The sequence below is a fragment of the Apostichopus japonicus genome, chromosome 11, assembly GCF_037975245.1.
Source record: "Apostichopus japonicus isolate 1M-3 chromosome 11, ASM3797524v1, whole genome shotgun sequence".
In the NCBI taxonomy this organism is placed as follows: domain Eukaryota; kingdom Metazoa; phylum Echinodermata; class Holothuroidea; order Aspidochirotida; family Stichopodidae; genus Apostichopus; species Apostichopus japonicus.
The window spans coordinates 16,395,093-16,415,008 of NC_092571.1; the positions used below are offsets into that span (position 1 = coordinate 16,395,093).

At 35.6% G+C, this 19,916-nt stretch overlaps 1 protein-coding gene across 1 annotated transcript; it reads right to left on the minus strand.

The window, feature by feature from the left end:
• Window positions 1–6,878: 6,878 nt before the first annotated feature.
• On the minus strand, window positions 6,879–19,916 carry LOC139975835 (lysophospholipid acyltransferase 5-like). Its single transcript, XM_071984057.1, has 12 exons — window positions 19,706–19,916; window positions 16,533–16,640; window positions 15,706–15,812; window positions 14,718–14,849; window positions 13,245–13,352; window positions 12,106–12,294; window positions 11,337–11,423; window positions 10,813–10,979; window positions 9,800–9,947; window positions 8,922–9,080; window positions 8,272–8,381; window positions 6,879–7,345 (listed from the first exon to the last, which is right to left on the minus strand). Exons 1-12 carry the CDS (start codon window positions 19,794–19,796, stop codon window positions 7,321–7,323), a joined length of 1,431 nt encoding a protein of 476 aa, XP_071840158.1. The 5' UTR covers window positions 19,797–19,916; the 3' UTR covers window positions 6,879–7,320.

The window sequence follows — 19,916 nt, forward strand, 5'->3', positions numbered from 1 at the left end:
GCTTAAAGTAACTATAAGTGTCTATAAGCGAAGCAAGCAAAAATGACGTATCTATTAATTGTATTTATATTGTAACCAGGTATAAAACAAATTTTCAATAATATTTTGTTTTCGATAAATGGCCGTAGCGTTAACACAATAGTTATTTACACACTATATTCATAACTTGTCAAGGGAATAATATAAGTGCTTGCCCATATTTATTGTTAATTGTGGTTATTATATATAACTATATGTGAATCAATGATCAAGATAAGAATAAATGAAAGTAAACCGCGCACACATGCACGGACAGACAGACAGACAGACACACGTTCCATCGACGTTATTAATCAAGAGTATGCAAACACAGCTTTTATACATTTAAATGATATATCAAAAGTAAAATATATGATATAACCAAGAGTTTGTTAATTCATTTAAACCTATATAAAATCAGCCCAAAAGAAATATACGTTTACGTTGTTATCTTCACCTGTTGGTTTTATAGTAAGAGATGGCGATTGAGAAACCGTCAACGATTTAAACAGTTTGTGACATTCTTACGAAATGCGCAGGCGATCTTGAAGAGAGAAAGAAGACTGTCCCTTTAATGTTTCCTGAATGTAGGCGACGACAACTCGAGAATGTGTATCACACGTATATATGTACACTTGATGAAAATGATTGCATTGGAAACTGTTGACTTTTTGGATTCCACGGAGTTTACATTAGTAATAAATATATCAATTAAAGAAAGAGAGGCCAAAAAACACCCACAAAGACATGAAATGAAGGTTTGAATGATCGGTTTTTCGCTTTCATCCGAAGTTTCTTTTCAGAGTCCGAATGTTCAAAGGAAAATTCTTATAGCTTAAGCCGTCATTTGGCGTAACATTGACGGAGTTTTTAATACAGTAACCACTCAATCGGTCGATGTCAGTAAAGTTTCAGCCACTAATCCTGCATCGGTTGTCAACTTTTCTTTGGTACAGTTTTGTAATCACATTAAGAACGCTTTCAGTAAGTTGTTGAAAATGCTGAACCACTGGCTTAGTAAAGGTCCGAAAAGGCCAACTGATTTACAAACACATATGGGCATATCCCAAGAAAAAGCTCCATCTGCTAAAGTTTGAAAACGAAATTTCCAGAAACTTCTGTTGAAAGTTTTGCTATAAAGCTACTATTAAAGACATTCGGGTTTAAATCAGTTGACTGATTATAACACAGAATACATCTGTATATACTAAAGAGATTCCTCCGCCGTAGTTAAAATAGTGCTATAAGTTATGAAATGTTCACATAGAAAAATTCAATAAAAACGACAGATGACTTATTTCAAGAAAAGTTTCCATCTAAATTTTAACAAATGTATTTATATGCGAAGAAACTTGTTGGTGTCGCGGAATCCTTAATTTATTTTTTTATTTTTTATATACATTCGTCCAGGGTACTAGTTGTATCGCTATTGGACAGTTCACCTAAACGACCAATGTGCGTTGATGTATCCATCCGCATAAAAAAAAAAAATATTGCTAACAGCTCAGTGACATAAGAAAGTAGAAAATCGTGTTTTGATTATTCCAGATGATCTAGTGATTTTAATTAACAGACCGGAAGGTAACGTTTTGTATATTCCAAAATAATTACACAAAAACAAAGAAGCCAACTGCGCGAAGTTGCTTCTTGTAAGAAATAACGTTAAGTTGTTGCAACTACCATAAGTAACTAGGACTCTTGAAAGAAACACGATCGGAAGCCTTGAAACTACTGTTAATCATTTTGACCTGCATAAATTAAAAGTCTGTTTTGACCTACATTTAGAATTTGTTTGTATTTATGGATGACTTCTCTATGCGTTTTTTTTTCCGCACGTAACCATGCAATTTCTATCTATACCCGCGTGTAGCACTATAACGGGTTTTTTTTTTCATTTTTTTTTTGCTGTTGTTGTTCTTTTCCGTTATTCAAAATTGGTTTTATTAAGTTCTAATAATTCAGTCACTTCTGAATACAATTTTGAGTACCTTGAGAAATATGAACTTTGATGCAAATGAAGAAAATCAGTCACAGTTCAGCTCCTATACGAAAGAGAAATTAAAAATCGAATCAATAATTTTATGAAATAGACGAAAACTTCTTCGCTGTTTCCTTTTTTCTTTAAACATAGTTGAAAAACAATTCGACTTATCACGTAGATATATACTTCCTATATCTTCGCAACACGAAACCTGACTTTTGTACGTGCAAGCTATCGATTAATTATAATTTAGATAATGTGAAACCATCATCATTATCATCACCATCACCATCACCATCACCATCATCATCATCATCATCATCATCATCATCATCATCATCATCATCATCATCATCATCATCATCATCATCATCATCATCATCATCATCATCATCATCATCATCACCACCATCATCACTGATTATCACCATAACCATCATCATCGTCATCACCACCATCATCATCACCGTAACCATCATCATTATCATCACCTCCACCGTCATCATCATTATCATCATCATCAGCACCATCATCTTCACTATAAACCATCATCACCATCACAACAATCATCATCATCATCATCATCATCATCATCATCATCATCATCATCATCATCATCATCATCATCATCATCATCATCATCATCATCATCATCATCATCACCACCATCATCGTCATCATCACCATAATCATGAACATAATTCACCAACGTTGTAAATAAAACGTAGCACATTCATGTTCACTTACTTTACGCTGGATTGTAGCTCTTTTGGTACATAGTCCATGTATTCATGAAAATTCTGGTTCCCCTTCTGAAGAAATGTAAGTTTCTCCCATAACAAGAAACACGAAAAGAAGAAAAAAATAACAAGAATGCTGCCTCGGTGTTTTAAAATAGAAGCTTGTTGAATAAGCGAATGTTTCCAATTACTACATGGATTCGTATACTGCTCCTTTTCCCAAATATTGTTCAATTTCATTACCGCAGTAACTTGACAATTTCAGCTCCGGTTTATAGACATTTCTTAGCTAACATATAGCTTGTTTTGACAAAAAATGTTCCTCTGAATACTAACAGCAATTATCAGATCAGCTCTCATCCAAACTCAGATATATTTCATATAAAGTTAATCTTTGAAATCATGTAATTGCAGCAAGTGAAAGCCTTGAAAATTATATTAAAAAAAAAGTAAGAAATATAGAAAGAAGATTTTCCCCCTCGTGTATGACATTCGCTTAATGCTTTTAAGAACCTCAAAATTGAGGAAAGTATTCCATAGTTTCAGAAAGAACGTAAGATGTCAAGCATACACTATACAGTCATTTAAAAGAGAAAGCAATCACAATTACATATTTGTAATATTCTTCTTTTTTTAATGTATAATATGAACTTTTCCCCTATTGACCTTCCCCTCTGTTTTTTAGACCAAACAATAAAATAATCCACAAGAGATTAATTTTTCAAATTAAATGACCATGTACAATCCATTTCCAATCTGTAAGCGGAAAAAAATAATAATAAAGAATATAAGAACAAATAGGTCAAAATTGAGTTATATCGATGACGAAATCATTAATTAAAAATTGCTGAGCTTGAACTGAAAATATCGTTTTTACGTTGAGTTTATGTGTGGCACTGTGTGGGACTGGAACATTGAATCTCTTGTGACAAGAAGATACGGAAAATCACATAAACAATCAACCTCTGAGTATATTTCCCCCCTCAAACATTATCACCTGGTAACTTGAATCAACACTTCGACAAATCACTTACCCTATGTGCTAATTATAAAGTTAGTGCATATATATATAGGCATATGTTAAACTGCTTAGGCTACCTGCTGGCTGGGGCGTTGAGAGCTACTCACGTCGGGATCCTAGGACAATTATGTGACCCGGCCTCCATCTTTCCTTAAATATATTATGAAAATGAGATTACATTATGCTTGAATTCCATGAGCCATCTAATTTACCCCAGGCCCCGGGCTGTACCCCCTCCTTCCCCCTTGCAAGACAATTATATTTGTAATACCAAACATCAAATGCAAAGTCAATAAATGATCACAATAATTACGTATTGCGCGAAGTGGGTTGTGAGTAAGAGGGATGAATATTTGTAAAATGTTGCTTCTAAATTTAATTCTTGTCCATTATATGGTGATTTAGATGATGTTGCACTATAGCCTCCTCAACAAACAAAATTTTCTCGGTTCCATTTGATTGTTTGAAATTAATAATTAAAAATGAATGACAAGGGTAGCGTACATGTGTTTTTCTCCCTACTCCACTTTCCGTATATGACTCCCCCCATCTCCCCCACCCCAACCGACCATCTCCATCCCTGAAGGAAAATAATTCAGTGCTAAGCTTTAGCTGTTCATATGCTTTTATGTGACTTTCATTGCTATACTTCGGCTGTTTTTTTTTTTGCGTTTGCACGCCAAATAACCACTTTCGTTATACTTTAGACCTTGATAATTATGTCGATAACTTTAACCACCATATTCAACAAATTTGTGCAAAAAATTGAAACAGACAAAATCAGTTGAAGAAAGAAAGTCTTTTTTATGCTGTTTGACTGTTAACGTCAAAGGAGGAACGACCAATCAGACGTCACAAACGATGCATTGATTTTCAAATTAAGTTAATGACTATGAAATGAACGTATATTATACTTCTGTTATGTAATGACAAGACAAGGTCGAGAAAATTAACTGATAATTTTGTTAAAAATGGGAATCGTGTTCATACTCCAATCCGGTTGAATAAACTTATACCAATCATCAGGTTATTTAATCTACATAATGACAAATATACACACTAAATAAAATGTCCAGAGTGGGGTTACTATACCCTGTATATGTATACATGTACAATATGACAAAATGACGCGCAACCGTGCAGTACAGCGGCTCCAGGATTCTTATCAGAAAGAATCTGTTGCTACGTGACTAAGTCACTTTTGTCCAATCGATAGGGTCGGGGGGGGGTGGGGCCTGGGAGAGTTACGATGTGGGTCTGCAAATATAGTGAGATACAATGATCTATTCTTTTTGAAGGGACTCGTGATACTTTAAATGACTTCATTATCATATCGTCAGTGCCCCCAATCTAACCGGACACTGGGTTGAAATGTATCAGTTGTATACAGTGAACCAGGTATATATCCATTTAAGGAATTTTTTTTGTAACAAGGTATATATCCACTTAAGGAAATCTGTTTGCAAGTTTAATCAGGGAGTTGTGTAATACAACACACGGTGCATAGTTTGTTTCAATATTGTATAATGGCTTTGATAACCTGTCGTATGTATATTGTCTGTTCAAAGTATCTCTTTCGAGATCCGGCTTTGGGAATCGCGAGTGATTTTCGAGTTGGTTGGCATCATGTTTGATCTCTAGAGTAAGGCAAAATATGTCACCAAAAACAGAACTAGTATTGTTCGATGCGGTTGGTTGGCACCTGCAGTGGAATTGAGGCCTTCCTTGCCAGTTTCGGACCTCTGGACATACAATCAGCGTCCATGGCCTGGTGGTTGGGGCCCGGTGGAGGCTGGAAGTTTTGTCACTGTTCTTGATTTTCCAACTCATTACGTTTTCAATTATATATACATATATATATATATTAATATATATTTATATATATATATATATTTATATCTATATATATATATATATATCTATATATATATATATCTATATTAATATATGTATATATAATTTCAATTATATATATATATATATATATAACTTCAATTATATATATATATATATATGCGACCAGTACTGACTATACTTTGTGAATATAAAATCCAAACATTGGCTTTTTTTTACTTCAAATCACTCGTTAATGTAATTTCTGTATCTCACTCCAGATCCACCCATTCTCTAAATGCTGCATGGATGTTTGACAGTTTTTCCCTTTATTCCTATATATGCATGTCTACGTGTACCAGGGTGTGTGTGCTTTAGATAAGATTGTTAGACGTATCTTATTTCAATTACAAATTATAATCTACCATGCTAAACCCTACGAATTCCCTGCATGGCGACGTAAATCGACGTACCGGCATTGTATTGGTTTCAGTTCGCCTGTTCTTTACAAATCAATTTACAAATATTTGTAAGGCACAACATCTTACACACAACCGTACATGACAATAAGATATTCATGTAAGTCAGGAAAACTGTCTAGTACACTTGCCGGACGATGAAAGCCACGTTTATTTTTGTCAACTCTAAACCATGACTCTTCCAGGAGGATTGACTACTCAGGGAATACATATTAATTACAGTTAATAACATGTTACAGTTAATTACAGAGTACAGTTAATTACATGTTCTTTTGATCGTTAGAAGCCAACACTCCAAAAAAGTTAGTTTAAGTGAATAACTGAATATGAGGAAACAACAACACCATTGCTAAAAATTGGCCAAAAAAAAAAAAATCATGAGAAATATATTGCAATTAAATTTTAAAATATTGTAATAATATTAATCAACCACCAAGTTTCAAACGAAAAATTTTGGGGTAAATAAAACTGCAAAATAGAAAGTGTACCAAACATCATCGATTCTTCCAAACATACAGTAGCTTGACACAAATTCACAAATGTCCATTTTGGTCGACCGCTTCTGGCAAGTTGCCAAATTTTAATTAACATATTATTCAATGATTTCAGTTGGATTTTATGTAAAGAGCTTCCTCCACACTGCGACGGTCTTTTCTTTGTATTAGTATCGATAGCATGCTGAAGCTTGTAAAACAGATTTTTCGGGGAGTTTATTCTATATTATTTGAAAAGAAACAAGTCAAGTGAATCATAAAATGTATGGTGAATATGGTTTTTTCAGAAGTGTATAGGACATAAAAGAAAATATATATTAACCATGATCTATTAAAAATAAAAAATCTGCTTTAAGAGAATGGGGAACAGGACAAAAGCCTTTATTTCCTACTCATAGCAAACCTTAATCATCTAATGGAGTCATAAATAAGATATGAAAAAATAATTTCAACCAAAATTAAGATGTTTTTAAGTAATGCCAGTCACCTCCCCAGAAAAACAAGAATTAGAAATTAAGAAAACAGTGCTCCTCTCATCAACGAACCAAACACACTGCAATTGACAAAGTCGAAGGTGCTACATAATTTTGTTCAAGTGGATTTTGTTCGTTATGGTCCTGGCAGGAACAAAATGAATTTCTTCGGAACTCATGAGTGACATGTATTCTTCGGCAGTGAGCAACATGCTCTGTGAAAGCTTGAGGAATTCTGCGACAGTGGTCGTTTGAGAAGGATGGTCCTCTCTCTGTTATGTTCAATCGCTCTTTTTCAATTTATCCCTGAGAACAGAAAAGAGATGTCTATATATTGAATATCTCGTGATGATGAAATCGTTCTCATGGAACGTGGACGTTTATGATCACGTAAACGTTGTCCAACACTTTCATTTATCCGGAGCCAAAATGTTGCATAATTATGGTGACATATCTTATCACCATATTGTATTCCAAACATATCATTAACCCCCCCCCCACCCCCAAAGGAAAAAAAAGAAAAGAATTAGGAGCAAAATTTTGAACAAACAAAGACTATATTGGCTAGAATGGGATTCAAACTATGCTAATAAGTCGTGTCTGTTTTGTACAAAAATAAATTTCCCGCAATGTTTGTTATTGATGGTGACACCTATCTGTACACAGACAGACAGGCAGATAGACAGATAAACTTACAAGACTGAATTAGTCATCTTGTAAAGAACAAGGGTTTTTATTTCTGAGGTCTCTGATAGAATCTCTTTTTCAAACCAAAAACTTTCCTTTAAATCAGCAACAAACTTTTAAGCTTAGAATGTTAAGCTGAAAAGTGACCCTCGGTAGTAGAAAATAATACTATACGCTGCCAAGAAAACTATCAAACCACCAAGTGGAAGACAATTCCTCTTATCGCTTTACCTCTGTCTCGATGAGAACGATCAACTTTTTCGAGTCAATTCTGCTTGACCATATAATTGCTGTTTTCTGCAATTTGGAAAGTACAAACACTTCGCCACCCTTTGTCAGTAAACTAATTTGCTGACTCTCCTACTGGAAAACCTGCCCCTAGTTTATCAGAGTAGAATATCTTTTGGAATTTTGGTACGACAAATACAATTTTACTGATGATTGTTGTCGTGGTTGAGATGAAAATGTATGCAATAGATAGCAGACACTGTAAGACCCCCCCCCCCATCACCCCCTCAGAAAAAAGAGACTGTTCTAAGACTTACTTTTCTTCAGTCTTGGCCATTTTCTTTAACCTCGGAACAATTAAGGTGAAATACACGAGGAACCAGGTTCCATACACAACGTGTCCAACGTAATAGTATTGGCTCCAAACCTAGAGAAGAAAGGAGGAAGAAAGGAATAGAGATAAAACAGACCATTTATTTGAAATGATTCTTAGTCGAGAAAAGGGCACACCCCTTCATACCCCCTCACGACAGAGTAAAGAAGTGACAGGAGGGGTTTCCTTTGCTCCATCATCGGGAAAACTATATTTCACTATAAAAAGACGATGATTTAAACTCTGTCTCTAGCCTACTGAGTCAAATTGTGTGTGAGTGACATTTATTACAAGAAATTTCTGAATCTCTTTAATCACAGTGAACCACAACAGAGGTTACAAGAACATGTTTCAAAATAAAGAAAAAGGAAAATGAAACAGGTATTAGCCTCTGGAAAACTGCAACAGGTACGTCTTATGGGAGTTAAAGCACTAAACGAAACCACAGGCATATTTAATTTCCATCTTTAATCTATAAGATGATACTTCAAAAACCTTAAACTTGGTGACACTGAAGTAAAGAAAACCAAGTTTTAATCTGATAAAGACTAAGATAAAGACCGGAACACAAATTTCTGAGTAAAGACGACTTACGTAATGTACTTTGGAGACTCGTAAGTAATTGAACGACAAAATTGCGTAACACCAGAAGAACATATTGAAGGCTTTGAGGAAGATGTAGAGTGGAACCTGAGCAGCTGGACTACTGGTTAGAGCCTTCAGGACCGGTACCTTGTCGCATAAATTAATAACCTGCAGAGACAAAACAAAATGACAACTTAAAAAAATGTCATCTCTGCGGAAAAAGAGATGAGGCATCCCAAGGTGGTCGGTAGTAAATTGTATGATTTCTCTGTATGAATAGATTCAGATATGAATTACATACGGGTGAGCGTCCCACAGCCCAAAGCAAGCCAAATAAATCGTCTCCCCGATCAAGCAAGAAAAGACATAGACGACTATTACCCCAGAATCATGTTCCCTACACCCCCCCCCCCAATCCAGATGATGATTTCCCCTGAGTCAGTACTACACATGCAGCTGGCTTAGGGGGAAAGAACACTAGCAACTATTAAACCAGGAAACATTCCCAGGTAGTACCACACCCCAATAGGTTCTTTCCTGATCATGCCAAGAACAAACCTTGACACCCTCTTATCTCGTACCACCGTGCACTAAAACTGGCCAAAAATTTAGACCCAACCCCTACGCCTGTAGCCCAAGCACTAATAATGTAGTAAGCATTGACTACCTTATATCAATACCAAACTATGGACCACCATTATCATCCTACCAGTTAGTGAGTCTGGTTCTCTTTAGATTCCTACAGAGCCCTAAACTAAGCAGCAATCTTACAGCCATGCACACTTATGGGTAACATTTTGCAGGAAATGCCTGGCCAAAAAGTTGCCCATTTGCCCCCCCCCCCACTACCCCCTACCCTAAAACAACCAAAAGATGAAGAAAGTCACCTGGTCCTCAGCTATCACGTAGATCATCTCCAGCATGAAGCAGAAAAAGTAGCCGGGGTAGAAACCGTGCCAGACTGCCAGGAAGAAGAGACTGATGCCTTGGGAGAGGAAACGGTTACCCAGAAACCTACATCGCTTGTAGATGTACCTGGCAAAGAAAAAATGATAATTGCAAAAAAAACAACTCATAACTTAATGAAAATCAAACGGCTCTATCACAATTTGAGATTGACATCGACGGTTACTTTGTACCGTACATCCACGGCGACTGTCAAAAGCACTTCATTATAGCATATTTCTGATTGGATATTATATAATAAATGAATATTCATGACCACACAGAATTATCCTACGTTGAAGTACCCGGTTGCAATTACAATGTAGGTCCTCTCACAACCATCCACAATATGCTTGAAAACACGAGTACTTTCTTTAGGTTCTTGCATTCATGTCAAAACTTTGACTTAAGGGGTAATGTCAAAATAGGTCTCAAAATCTCATGTCAACATAATGCAGCTGGGTGATGATGATGATGATGATGATGATGATGATGATGATGATGATGATGATGATGATGATGGTGATGGTGATGGTGATGGTGATGGTGGTGATGATGATGATGATGATGATGATGATGATGATGATGATGATGATGATGATGATGATGGTGATGGTAGTGATGATGATGATGATGATGATGATGATGATGATGATGATGATGATGATGATGATGATGATGATGATGATGATGATGATGATGATGATGATGATGATGATGATGATGATGATGATGATGATGATGATGTACTATTTAGACTTGCTCAAGTCTTCAGTCGTGTTTGAGAAGGATCATCAAATCTGTGATCTATTCACAAATGAACAATGAGTTCTGTTTGAGGACGTAGTTTATCACGAATATCTCTACCACATAGTCCAAAGATGACAGTAGGGTTTGTGAATGAATGAATGAGTGAATAAAATCAAGTCAAACAGTAATGCGTACAGAACCATACCTTGCCGTCCATAGGTTTGTTGTAAGATTAAACGAGCGAATAATGACTCGGTATTTGTACGTGGTCAGTAGGTCATACACGTGTACCCCTACCAGAGCGTCCCATTTGTGTCCGCCATTTTCGTCCGTCCCATTGTATCCAAGTCCTGCAGCCATACAGATGCTCTCCTGTAAGAACAAAGTGAATGAGCACGCTCAGGTAAATACAGTACTATAAGTCATAGGGGGGGGGGCTTAGTATTTCCTTACCACTGTTTGATAAGAAAACATTCAATAGTAACAACAAAGGCACAGCATATTTTAACCGAGTTGAATTCGTTGAGGTATTGTATGCTATCGTCAAGTTGGCACAAACAGACAAAGATGTACAGCATATTTGACATACAGAACCTTTGTTCGAACAAAAACAAAAGTTAAAAAAAAAAAATTTCATCAAATAAATTTCAAATATAACATCCTTAAATATATATACAACATCGAAAGTAAGTTGGATAAAATATTTTTATTGTAATTCTACCGTCTTACCGTAATTAGCCAGAATCCGATGTATTTGAAGTAAAACAAGACTCCGAATATAGAGAGCTTTGCAACTTTCTCTAAAATAGGAAGATGCTGTGTAAGAAAATGGAACAGAAAGTTTTATAAACGATAAAAAAACGGTAGATGCTTCCTCAGTTTTAGAGCATCATTCACAGTTTTTAATCTCAATTTCTTATGACAAGACAGACTGCTGTATCCGCCATAAGATCTTAAAATGGCAAACAATATACCTAACTTACATATCATTTCAAAGGATTTTATTTTGAGGAAAAGTCCAAATTGTATTTGGGGTAGCCTACATAATATGGTAACGCCTTACATGGAACTTTTGCCAAATTTTTGGTCATTTTTAAAGATTTATATATTAATTTAACATATAGAATACATTCTTGTTTGGGGATGTTCATATTTATTTCTGATACAGGGGGGAGCTTAGAACCAATGTTCTATCAATCCCGTTTTAACGCTCCTTTTCTTTGCAGGGTCACTATAAGGATCAGAGAACTTTTTACAAACAAATTGTGGACAATCGTTGGTGTTTTTACTTCTGTTCTTTAACTATATTACATTTGATATGCTCACTTTTTTTTGTAAAATAACCAAACTTCAGGAGTAGAAACCACACTATGTCATAGCACCAATTTGATGGTATGTTACATAAAACAGCACTGAAACGATGAATCAAGGCAACAGGATGATTAACAATTAGTCAGTAAATGAAGACACGTTAAAATTCTCTCGTAGCAAAATTCACCTCAAATTCCGACGAGGCGATGATGTCAGGGTTCAAGAACGGATTGCATGCTGCAAAGAAGAGCACGATAACGATTCCAGAGATAGCAGCTTTAAGGGTTGGCGTCAGTCTGTCGGGACAATCTTTCCCTCTGATGGCTTTGTAAACACCTTGCTCGTGTATGAAGTCGAGGTACATCTTGAAAGAAAACTGGCCAAGAAAAAGAGATAGAAAAGAGGTTGATAATTCAAGTCAATCAGGATTTACCACAATTAAGTATCTATTAGCATTTCAATACTTTATATTTGACTGAAGTGAGAGATAAACATACCCTTCTTAACATCATATTGAATTTTTTCGAGATAACAACATTTGGAGTTGAAACCTTGATACGTTTAGTACCAAAAGTGAACCCAGAGCAAACATGTGTGATGTCACAGATGCGCACTGACGAAATTTGTACGTTTTCCTTCGAAATGTATGTCAAATTTTCTTCCATCAAAATTAGGATGTATCAACATAAAAACACACCACAGTTGTTTGGGATGTTGGTAAATTCCACATCCCTTCAAGCAAAGTTGGAAATATATCCAATCCAAGGTCAAAAAGGAGAAAATGAATTGAAAAATGAAATCAAAATGTACAATTTTCACTGTCAGTTTGCAACAACAGTCTGACATCCCATTTGTTTGCTTCAAGTTCAGTTACATTTAAACACTGTGAATTTTCTTACAAAATACTACGTAAGAATTAATTGCAAATTTCAACGGGATGCTTAGAACATGTGCCGCACTCATCGGTAGAAAAACAAATTATCCCCTGGATGATACAAGCTTATGAAAACTTGCAACCAGATGTCTTCAAGTGGGTGTAACTAGTGAAATATTCCGTGCAAACCGTTATGAGACCGTTATGAGACAGTACAAAGGAACCAAACGGTCTATAAATTCATCTAATCGACAGTTCCCACTGTTGCACATGTATACAAATTGCAATAATACCAGAGAACAAAGTTTTTTTTTTAATGTCTCTCTTTAATAACATTTGACTAATAATGTATTTCTTTCATTGTTTGTTCCATCTGTTTACTTTGGAAACAATTTTTATCGCTTCGAGGCAAAAGAAGACATGAATATGTCTTTGAGGAAATTTTGACGGACCTGCGGACCAGCAAAGTGACCCCCGAGGAAGAAAGTGGCCGAGAAGAGCTCCAGCAGGCTGGGTGCCTTTGATATACAGGTAGCTTGTTGATCCTTGCTCAGTTTCTCCTGAAGAATTAGAGTAAAACAATATTACATAAATATTCAAAGACAGTGACTTTTATCCATCACAATCAACTGAGACTTTGACAAATAGAATGTCTTAGGGAATTTCAGGAATATGTGTTACACAATGAGATGCTTATCATTCAGAATGATTGGGTGATAAAGTGAGCTCTCATGCTTAGCCTGATGCTATTTTCCCCTTGGAAAGGGAAAAAGTGAAGAAGGGGAAGGGAAGGGGAGGGAGGGGGAATGGGAGGGAGGGGAATGTGGAGTGGGGACAGATGCAAGACAGATAATACACCCCTTTTTCTCTCACTTTTTTCAATATTTTCTTCAGTATTGTCAGTTAATGTAATGAAACTTTGCCAATTTGTTGTTCATGAATACTGGACATACTTAATTGTTCACATTTTGCATCTGGCAATTTTGAGGTGTCCAAGTTAAACATATATCATCAACAACAAAAATATCATCATGAAAAACAAAAATTAAAAACTGCTTAGGTTTCTGGGTAAAGTAGTTACAACACATCTCTAAATTTGTGTAGCAATTTCTTCTCATTTTTCTGTAAAGAATCTTTACTCTCTTGAAATTTTATCATATATTTTAACCAAACTCAATGCAAAGAACTGTTTTTGAGCTAAGGAGGTAAAAGTACATCTACCAGGTTTGCTGATATAAATATCTTGACTGACATGAAAGCTGAAAGCTTAATACAGATTTCCTGGTTGACAGTTTTATCGGGGGCATTCAAGTGATCTTCTTTTGAGGTGCAATTTTCAACTTAAAAAGCAAGATTATTAATAACCACACTCCAAAATATGAAGTATTGATACACGGGAACAGCAGACCTCCAAACGAAACCTTTAAAAAACCTTTATTTCAAAAGCCTCTCTTTATTTTTCAAAAATACTCTTTAAAACCTTAAAAAACCTTATTTTAATTCAGTTGAATTTTTTTTTTATAGATTTATTTTAGTTTAGAAATATTGTATTAGTCATGCTAACCATTGGCCATTAAGTTTATACGGACAGCCAGGCATGATTCATGCAGTGATACAAAAGAGACTCACAAACAACAGTTAATGTAAGTCAGGTATTTTAAATAAGGGCCACAGATGATGTAAAAATGGGCATAGATGGTGAGTATGTTACAAAATTAACATCATTTGGGACCTTTAAAATCCTTTATTTTCATGTTTGAAGCCATTCAAAACCTACATTTCTTCATTTACAACCTTTTAAAAAAACCTTATTTTTTTTGTTGAAGAGCAGCCGGGAGGTCTGGAATAGTACCGCAACAGTACACCTTAGGCACTATGTCAGAAAGAGAAAGCTGCGATAAAAAGTAACAGAGACTCCGACATACCTTGGGAGTTTGACCGTCGAACAGGTCGAATGCTATTCCCATCATTCGTAAAGTAATAATGCAGTGAGGGGTTGTCCAAATGATGTCATAGCCATCGGTAGATACACAGTAATAGGCAGCCAAAAGATAACCCTAGGAGAAAGGAATCAGAATAATTAGAAGAGTGAAATTTCTTAACTTTATCATTTCCTTAAGCTTACGAAAAAAATAATGGATCAAAGCTTTAGTTGGTTTTTTTTTTTTTCGTATTTAGTACTTTTTCTAAAATTTTATTTTTAAGTTTACTTTTATAGTATTTTTTCCTGGATTTTTTTCCCCTCCTTATTATCATGTCCCCCTGTTTCAGGGTTGCCAGTTTTTCTGTGGTGCAACTGGCCATACTCGGGTAGAAAAATGCCAAATATGAGTTTTCTGCTATTTTATGACACTGACCCTGTACATGGGTAGGTATTGTATCGGCTCACAGTTTGTCACAATTGGGGTGTGTATCTTAGTAGAAGCAGTATGCAGTAAAAAAGTGGTAAAAAATTGGGAATGTTTTTTCACTGATACATAGGCCAATATGCAACCTTGCGTCATCCTACTGAATAACATGAAATGGTTGACATCAGGCTTCTTTAGTAGAACTTTATAAAAAAAAATCAGCTACTTTCTTCTTTAAATTGGTAGTCCATTTAAGAAAAATACCAAAATGCTGTTTGGCTAGACCTTTCATATTTCCTCAGACTAAGAAAATTATAAAAATGCTGAATTTCTCATTTAAATCCCCCAACGGGCTAACCTGGTCTTTTTAGTTTTTGAATTAAGAGCTACAATGACAATTTGAAAACTGTTTCCATTCCATTAGGGAATGTTCCTCAGCATGTTGCTGAAGTAAAAACCCCCAAAAATGGGCAATGTAGGAGAAAGGAACCAGTAAATTTGAAATGGATTTATGTTGATTTGAATCCTGTTGCCATTTTGAATTCCTTATGGCTGTTTAACTCACCATATTAAATAGAAATGAAAGAGCAACAGAAAGTTGAGTGCCCCCGACCAATCTGAGGAGTGCAAAGTTGACCAACAACGAGATAATATAGTGACCACAGTCGATACCTGAGGAAAGAAAGTATTAAAAGTAAAAACAAATTTAGAAGAAAAAATAAGTTCCTTCAAATAAAGAGCAAATTTTTGTCCAAGGCGTTTAGCTTGAACTGTCTGGACATATTATGTGAAGGAAGACAGAACATTGAGAGAATTTCAACGGTTTACTTTCCACTGGTTTAATTCTATATGAGCTTAATTGACTTGTGAAAGTAAACCTACTCATTTCAAATAAATAGGAAAATTTGAGGAAATCTTTGATATTCATCACAAATGTTTGACATTGTTTAAGAAACTGGTAGGCAGACATAGTGTTGACATTTAACTACTTTCAGTAACTCTCACATTGACAAAACCACTTACATTTACCACATTAACCGCCCAGGAGTCCCCTGGTCAGTCACTTAATGAATTAAGACTGCAAGATTTCAAAACCAAAGAACTTTCAAAATATCTGAAACAAAATAGATGATTTTCTTGTTGCTGTCTTTCTTTTCCATGGCCTAACAGTAATGCGGGGAATTGGTATGGCAGTAGATGGTACTTCCAATGTAGATATATTTTCAAACAGAGAAACCCCAGTTAGAAATAAGCACAAGGTGTCTAGTAACTTCAGTCAGCATGGCTAAAAATTAAATCATACCACAGGGAACAATGGTTTTTGCAATTGCTTCCATTTTTTGGTTTTTCTTTTGTACAGTAAAGGTAGGACACAAAGCATACTTTACTTACCATAGTTGAGGTAGCTGAGACCTAACCCTATCAAGGTGAAACATAAATGTTTTTGGAAGGCAGGTCTACCGTCTAACAGATCCTTTAGAACATAGCATAATGGGATACCTGTAAAAATGTAATGTAAAAAGAAATACACAACTTTTACCACAATTTTACTTACATTGAAAAAACACAGATGTACAATGTTGCAAAATGCACGGTCAAATGACTTGGAAGTTTACTATCAATGTAGGCTATACAGCAAAGGCTCACATTTCAAGGTATGCTGTATTGGCCCCAAATATGTTAGAAATTCATATATGGTCACCTTTGGTCAAATTTTTTTAACTGTTTTTATTACAACCTTCGAGGAAATATTCCTTACTGGGGCGTTCAGTCATCTTGTGTGTTCCTTAAAAATGTCAGAGATTAATTTGGAGAGTAGAGACCTCCGGGAAAGTACTTTTTGAAAACTTCTAGCAACTATAGCGTGCTATAATTTGGGGCCTATACAGACTACCTTTAGTGGGGACATTTAACCACAATGTTACTTACATTGAAAACACACAGATGTACAATGCTGCAAAATGGACAGTCAAAGGACTTGGAAGTTTCCTATCAATGTAGGCTCACAGTTTAATGGGGACATTTTAGCAGCATGTTACTACATTGAAAACACACACATTTCAAATGACTTCAAGTTTTCTATCAATGTAAGCTATACAGTAAAGGCTCACAGTTTGTTAATGGGGACACTAATTAACCCCTTGTCTTTGGCTCATATGACAGAGACTTTTGTTTTGAAGAGCAACTCTCCCAAACAGGAAAGGAATCTCTTGTCCCTTTGGGCGAGACATCCTAATTAACAAGTCACATCTGTTATAGCTATCATTTTGTTAATCTGCGTTGTCATGGTGCCAATAGGATCTGAATTTCTGAAACCTTCTACTTTCTCTTTGTTGTTCTTTCCAATATCTCCAATGTCATGTTATTATGCCTTGTTGACATAAAAGCACTGACAATGGAACCAATGCCATGTTTATGTTAATAGGTTCATTTGCATATTGGATAACAAAGTTAATGTGTTATCAATGATCAGAGAAGAAGAGCAGGCATGTGAGATTCTAATTAAAAGAATGAAGTTTCAACATCATGAGTTGAAGGTGTGAGAAGTGTCTACATGCGGCAGGGGTGTTTTTATAAAAACATTTTCAATGCTTTACTTGCAGACTGTTATGAAATACAAAGACTAACAAGCTTCACACAGATACTTCTTGATATGAGTTGATATTTCAACACAGGTACTGACCATAATGGCATGACCAATTCAAGTTATGATCACTGTTGAATAAGCTACAAAGACTTACACCATGTGTAAGTTATTGATATTATTTGATAAGTATTTTCCTTTATGGCTAGGTGTATCTATTTAATATTACTAATATCGTGAACTGAGCTGAATATCGTGAACTAAATATCGTGAAGACACCAGCTCACTTTTCAAATTGCTCAACATATTAAAAGTTAGCGATATTATAAGGCTGAATTTAGCCACATTCTCTTACAAGGTTTGGAATGGCTTACTTCCTGCAGCCTTTCATGACTTCTTTACTATTAACAGTGCCATACATTGTCACCGCACTAGAAGTGCTGGTCAAGCACACCACAACTTATGTAGTACAACACATTTGTTGTTATGTTAAGTTTAAAGAATCGTGCTAAAAGGATATGGAATTCTCTTACTGCTACTATAAAATCTAAACCAGAAAACGCTTAAAAAAAGAAGTAATTTCTCAGTATTGATACATTGTTTATATTGTATGTTATAAATTATTCCTTATTAAGACATTAATTATATTTTCATTTATGTTTATACTTTTTTTGGGGGGAGTGTTAAGCCTGTATTGGCTTTTTAAAGGACTTCCCTCCACATAAATATATTTATTATCTGTGGAGAATCACATAAAGGAACAAACAAACAAACAAACAAACTAATACAGTTAGCTATTTGACTGTGTTCTGGTCAAAGTAAAGAACACCATCTTTATTTAATAGCTACAACCTTTACCATTTGGCTGGGCAGTATGGCAACTGCAAATGGTGGTCTTAAAACTTGGAGGGGCAAATTGGGGGGGGGGGTGGGGATGGTTTCAAACCCCCAATGGTGCCACAGCAACAGCGGGACCGCGGAAGCTCTGAGGCATTTACATGTTTGCTAGATTGGCACTAGAATGGAGCATTAAATAATCTTCAAATGGCATTGGTTAACACACTAAACAGACCTCAAAATTTACAATTTGACTATTCAAGGGATGTTATAATGTGTAAGAAAGCAAGAGTTGCTCAGCTTGTAGGGTATATGGATGTGAATCATATTACTATTAGTATTACCTGTATGCATTCATGGTAGATGCCAAGGTCTTATCCAGGTTAGCCTATTGTTAATCATTACTATACCTTTGATACTGGGTAGAGAGAAAGTATGTAAGTAATCCTAAGAATAGCTAAGCCTATGTAATCCTAAGTAATACTAAGTATATATTGTATTCTATATATGTAATCTGTACACTAAGGAATGTCATCTGTCTCTGTGACATATGAGAAGATGAGAGTAATAGATCAGGAGAGCATACACTACCAGGGTGTGCAGTTGTGTATTCCCTGAGTTCCACTATGTGAACAAAACAAACAAGCCTCATTTAAGAACTGAGGATATTTTTGAAAATGATACATAAATAGTAGAATACTGTGTTCATCCTCTTGAGTCTTTGTACAAGTATCAATCTGATCCTTCTTATTTGTAGGAATTTCTAGGAGCACTGCCCAGGATGCCCATTGGCACTAGTTGCCACTGAGCCGATGCAACAACTCCCGGGGAAACCTTTGGACTTCAGAAATATTCTCAAAAGAAAGAAAAAAAGCTCATATAGCCACTCAATTTTGAAGGGGGGGGGGTGTTATTTAGTGACGAGGTATTCTCTAATACTCTGGTTTTTAAAAAAAATATTTGCAAAATAATTATTTAATTATTTTATGTTATCACTCTCTTCTGTAACTAAGTGTAGGCTAGCCAATGTTATTAGGCTTACTTGCCTTAGGCTAGGCCTTATTAGTTAGATTACAGCATCAGTTTCGATGTTAGTGTTACTGTTACTGTTAGGCTATGCCAGCCAAATTCGAAAGTTTCATACTTAAAAGCAATGTGAACAAAAAAAATACGCCAGCTGCAGGAACACCGATCACGTCAGCAATGTCATTGACGGCACCTCTCAGGGCCTCCATTCTTCCTTCTATGACTGGTGGAACTGGAAGTGAAAGGAGGTAAGATTCCAGGCATATGCCATACACTACGGACGTTCTCACACTAGTTTTGACAATGATTTATCACGTTAACGTTACAAC

Coding starts and splice junctions, on each gene's coding strand:
- LOC139975835 (XM_071984057.1), bottom strand. CDS start 19,796: ATGGAGGCCCTGAGAGGTGCCGTCAATGACATTGCTGACGTGATCGGT. Junction 14,850..15,705: donor TTTCATTTCTATTTAATATG/GTGAGTTAAACA, acceptor CCTTTCTCCTAG/GGTTATCTTTTGGCTGCCTA. Junction 9,081..9,799: donor ACGTGATAGCTGAGGACCAG/GTGACTTTCTTC, acceptor TTGTCTCTGCAG/GTTATTAATTTATGCGACAA.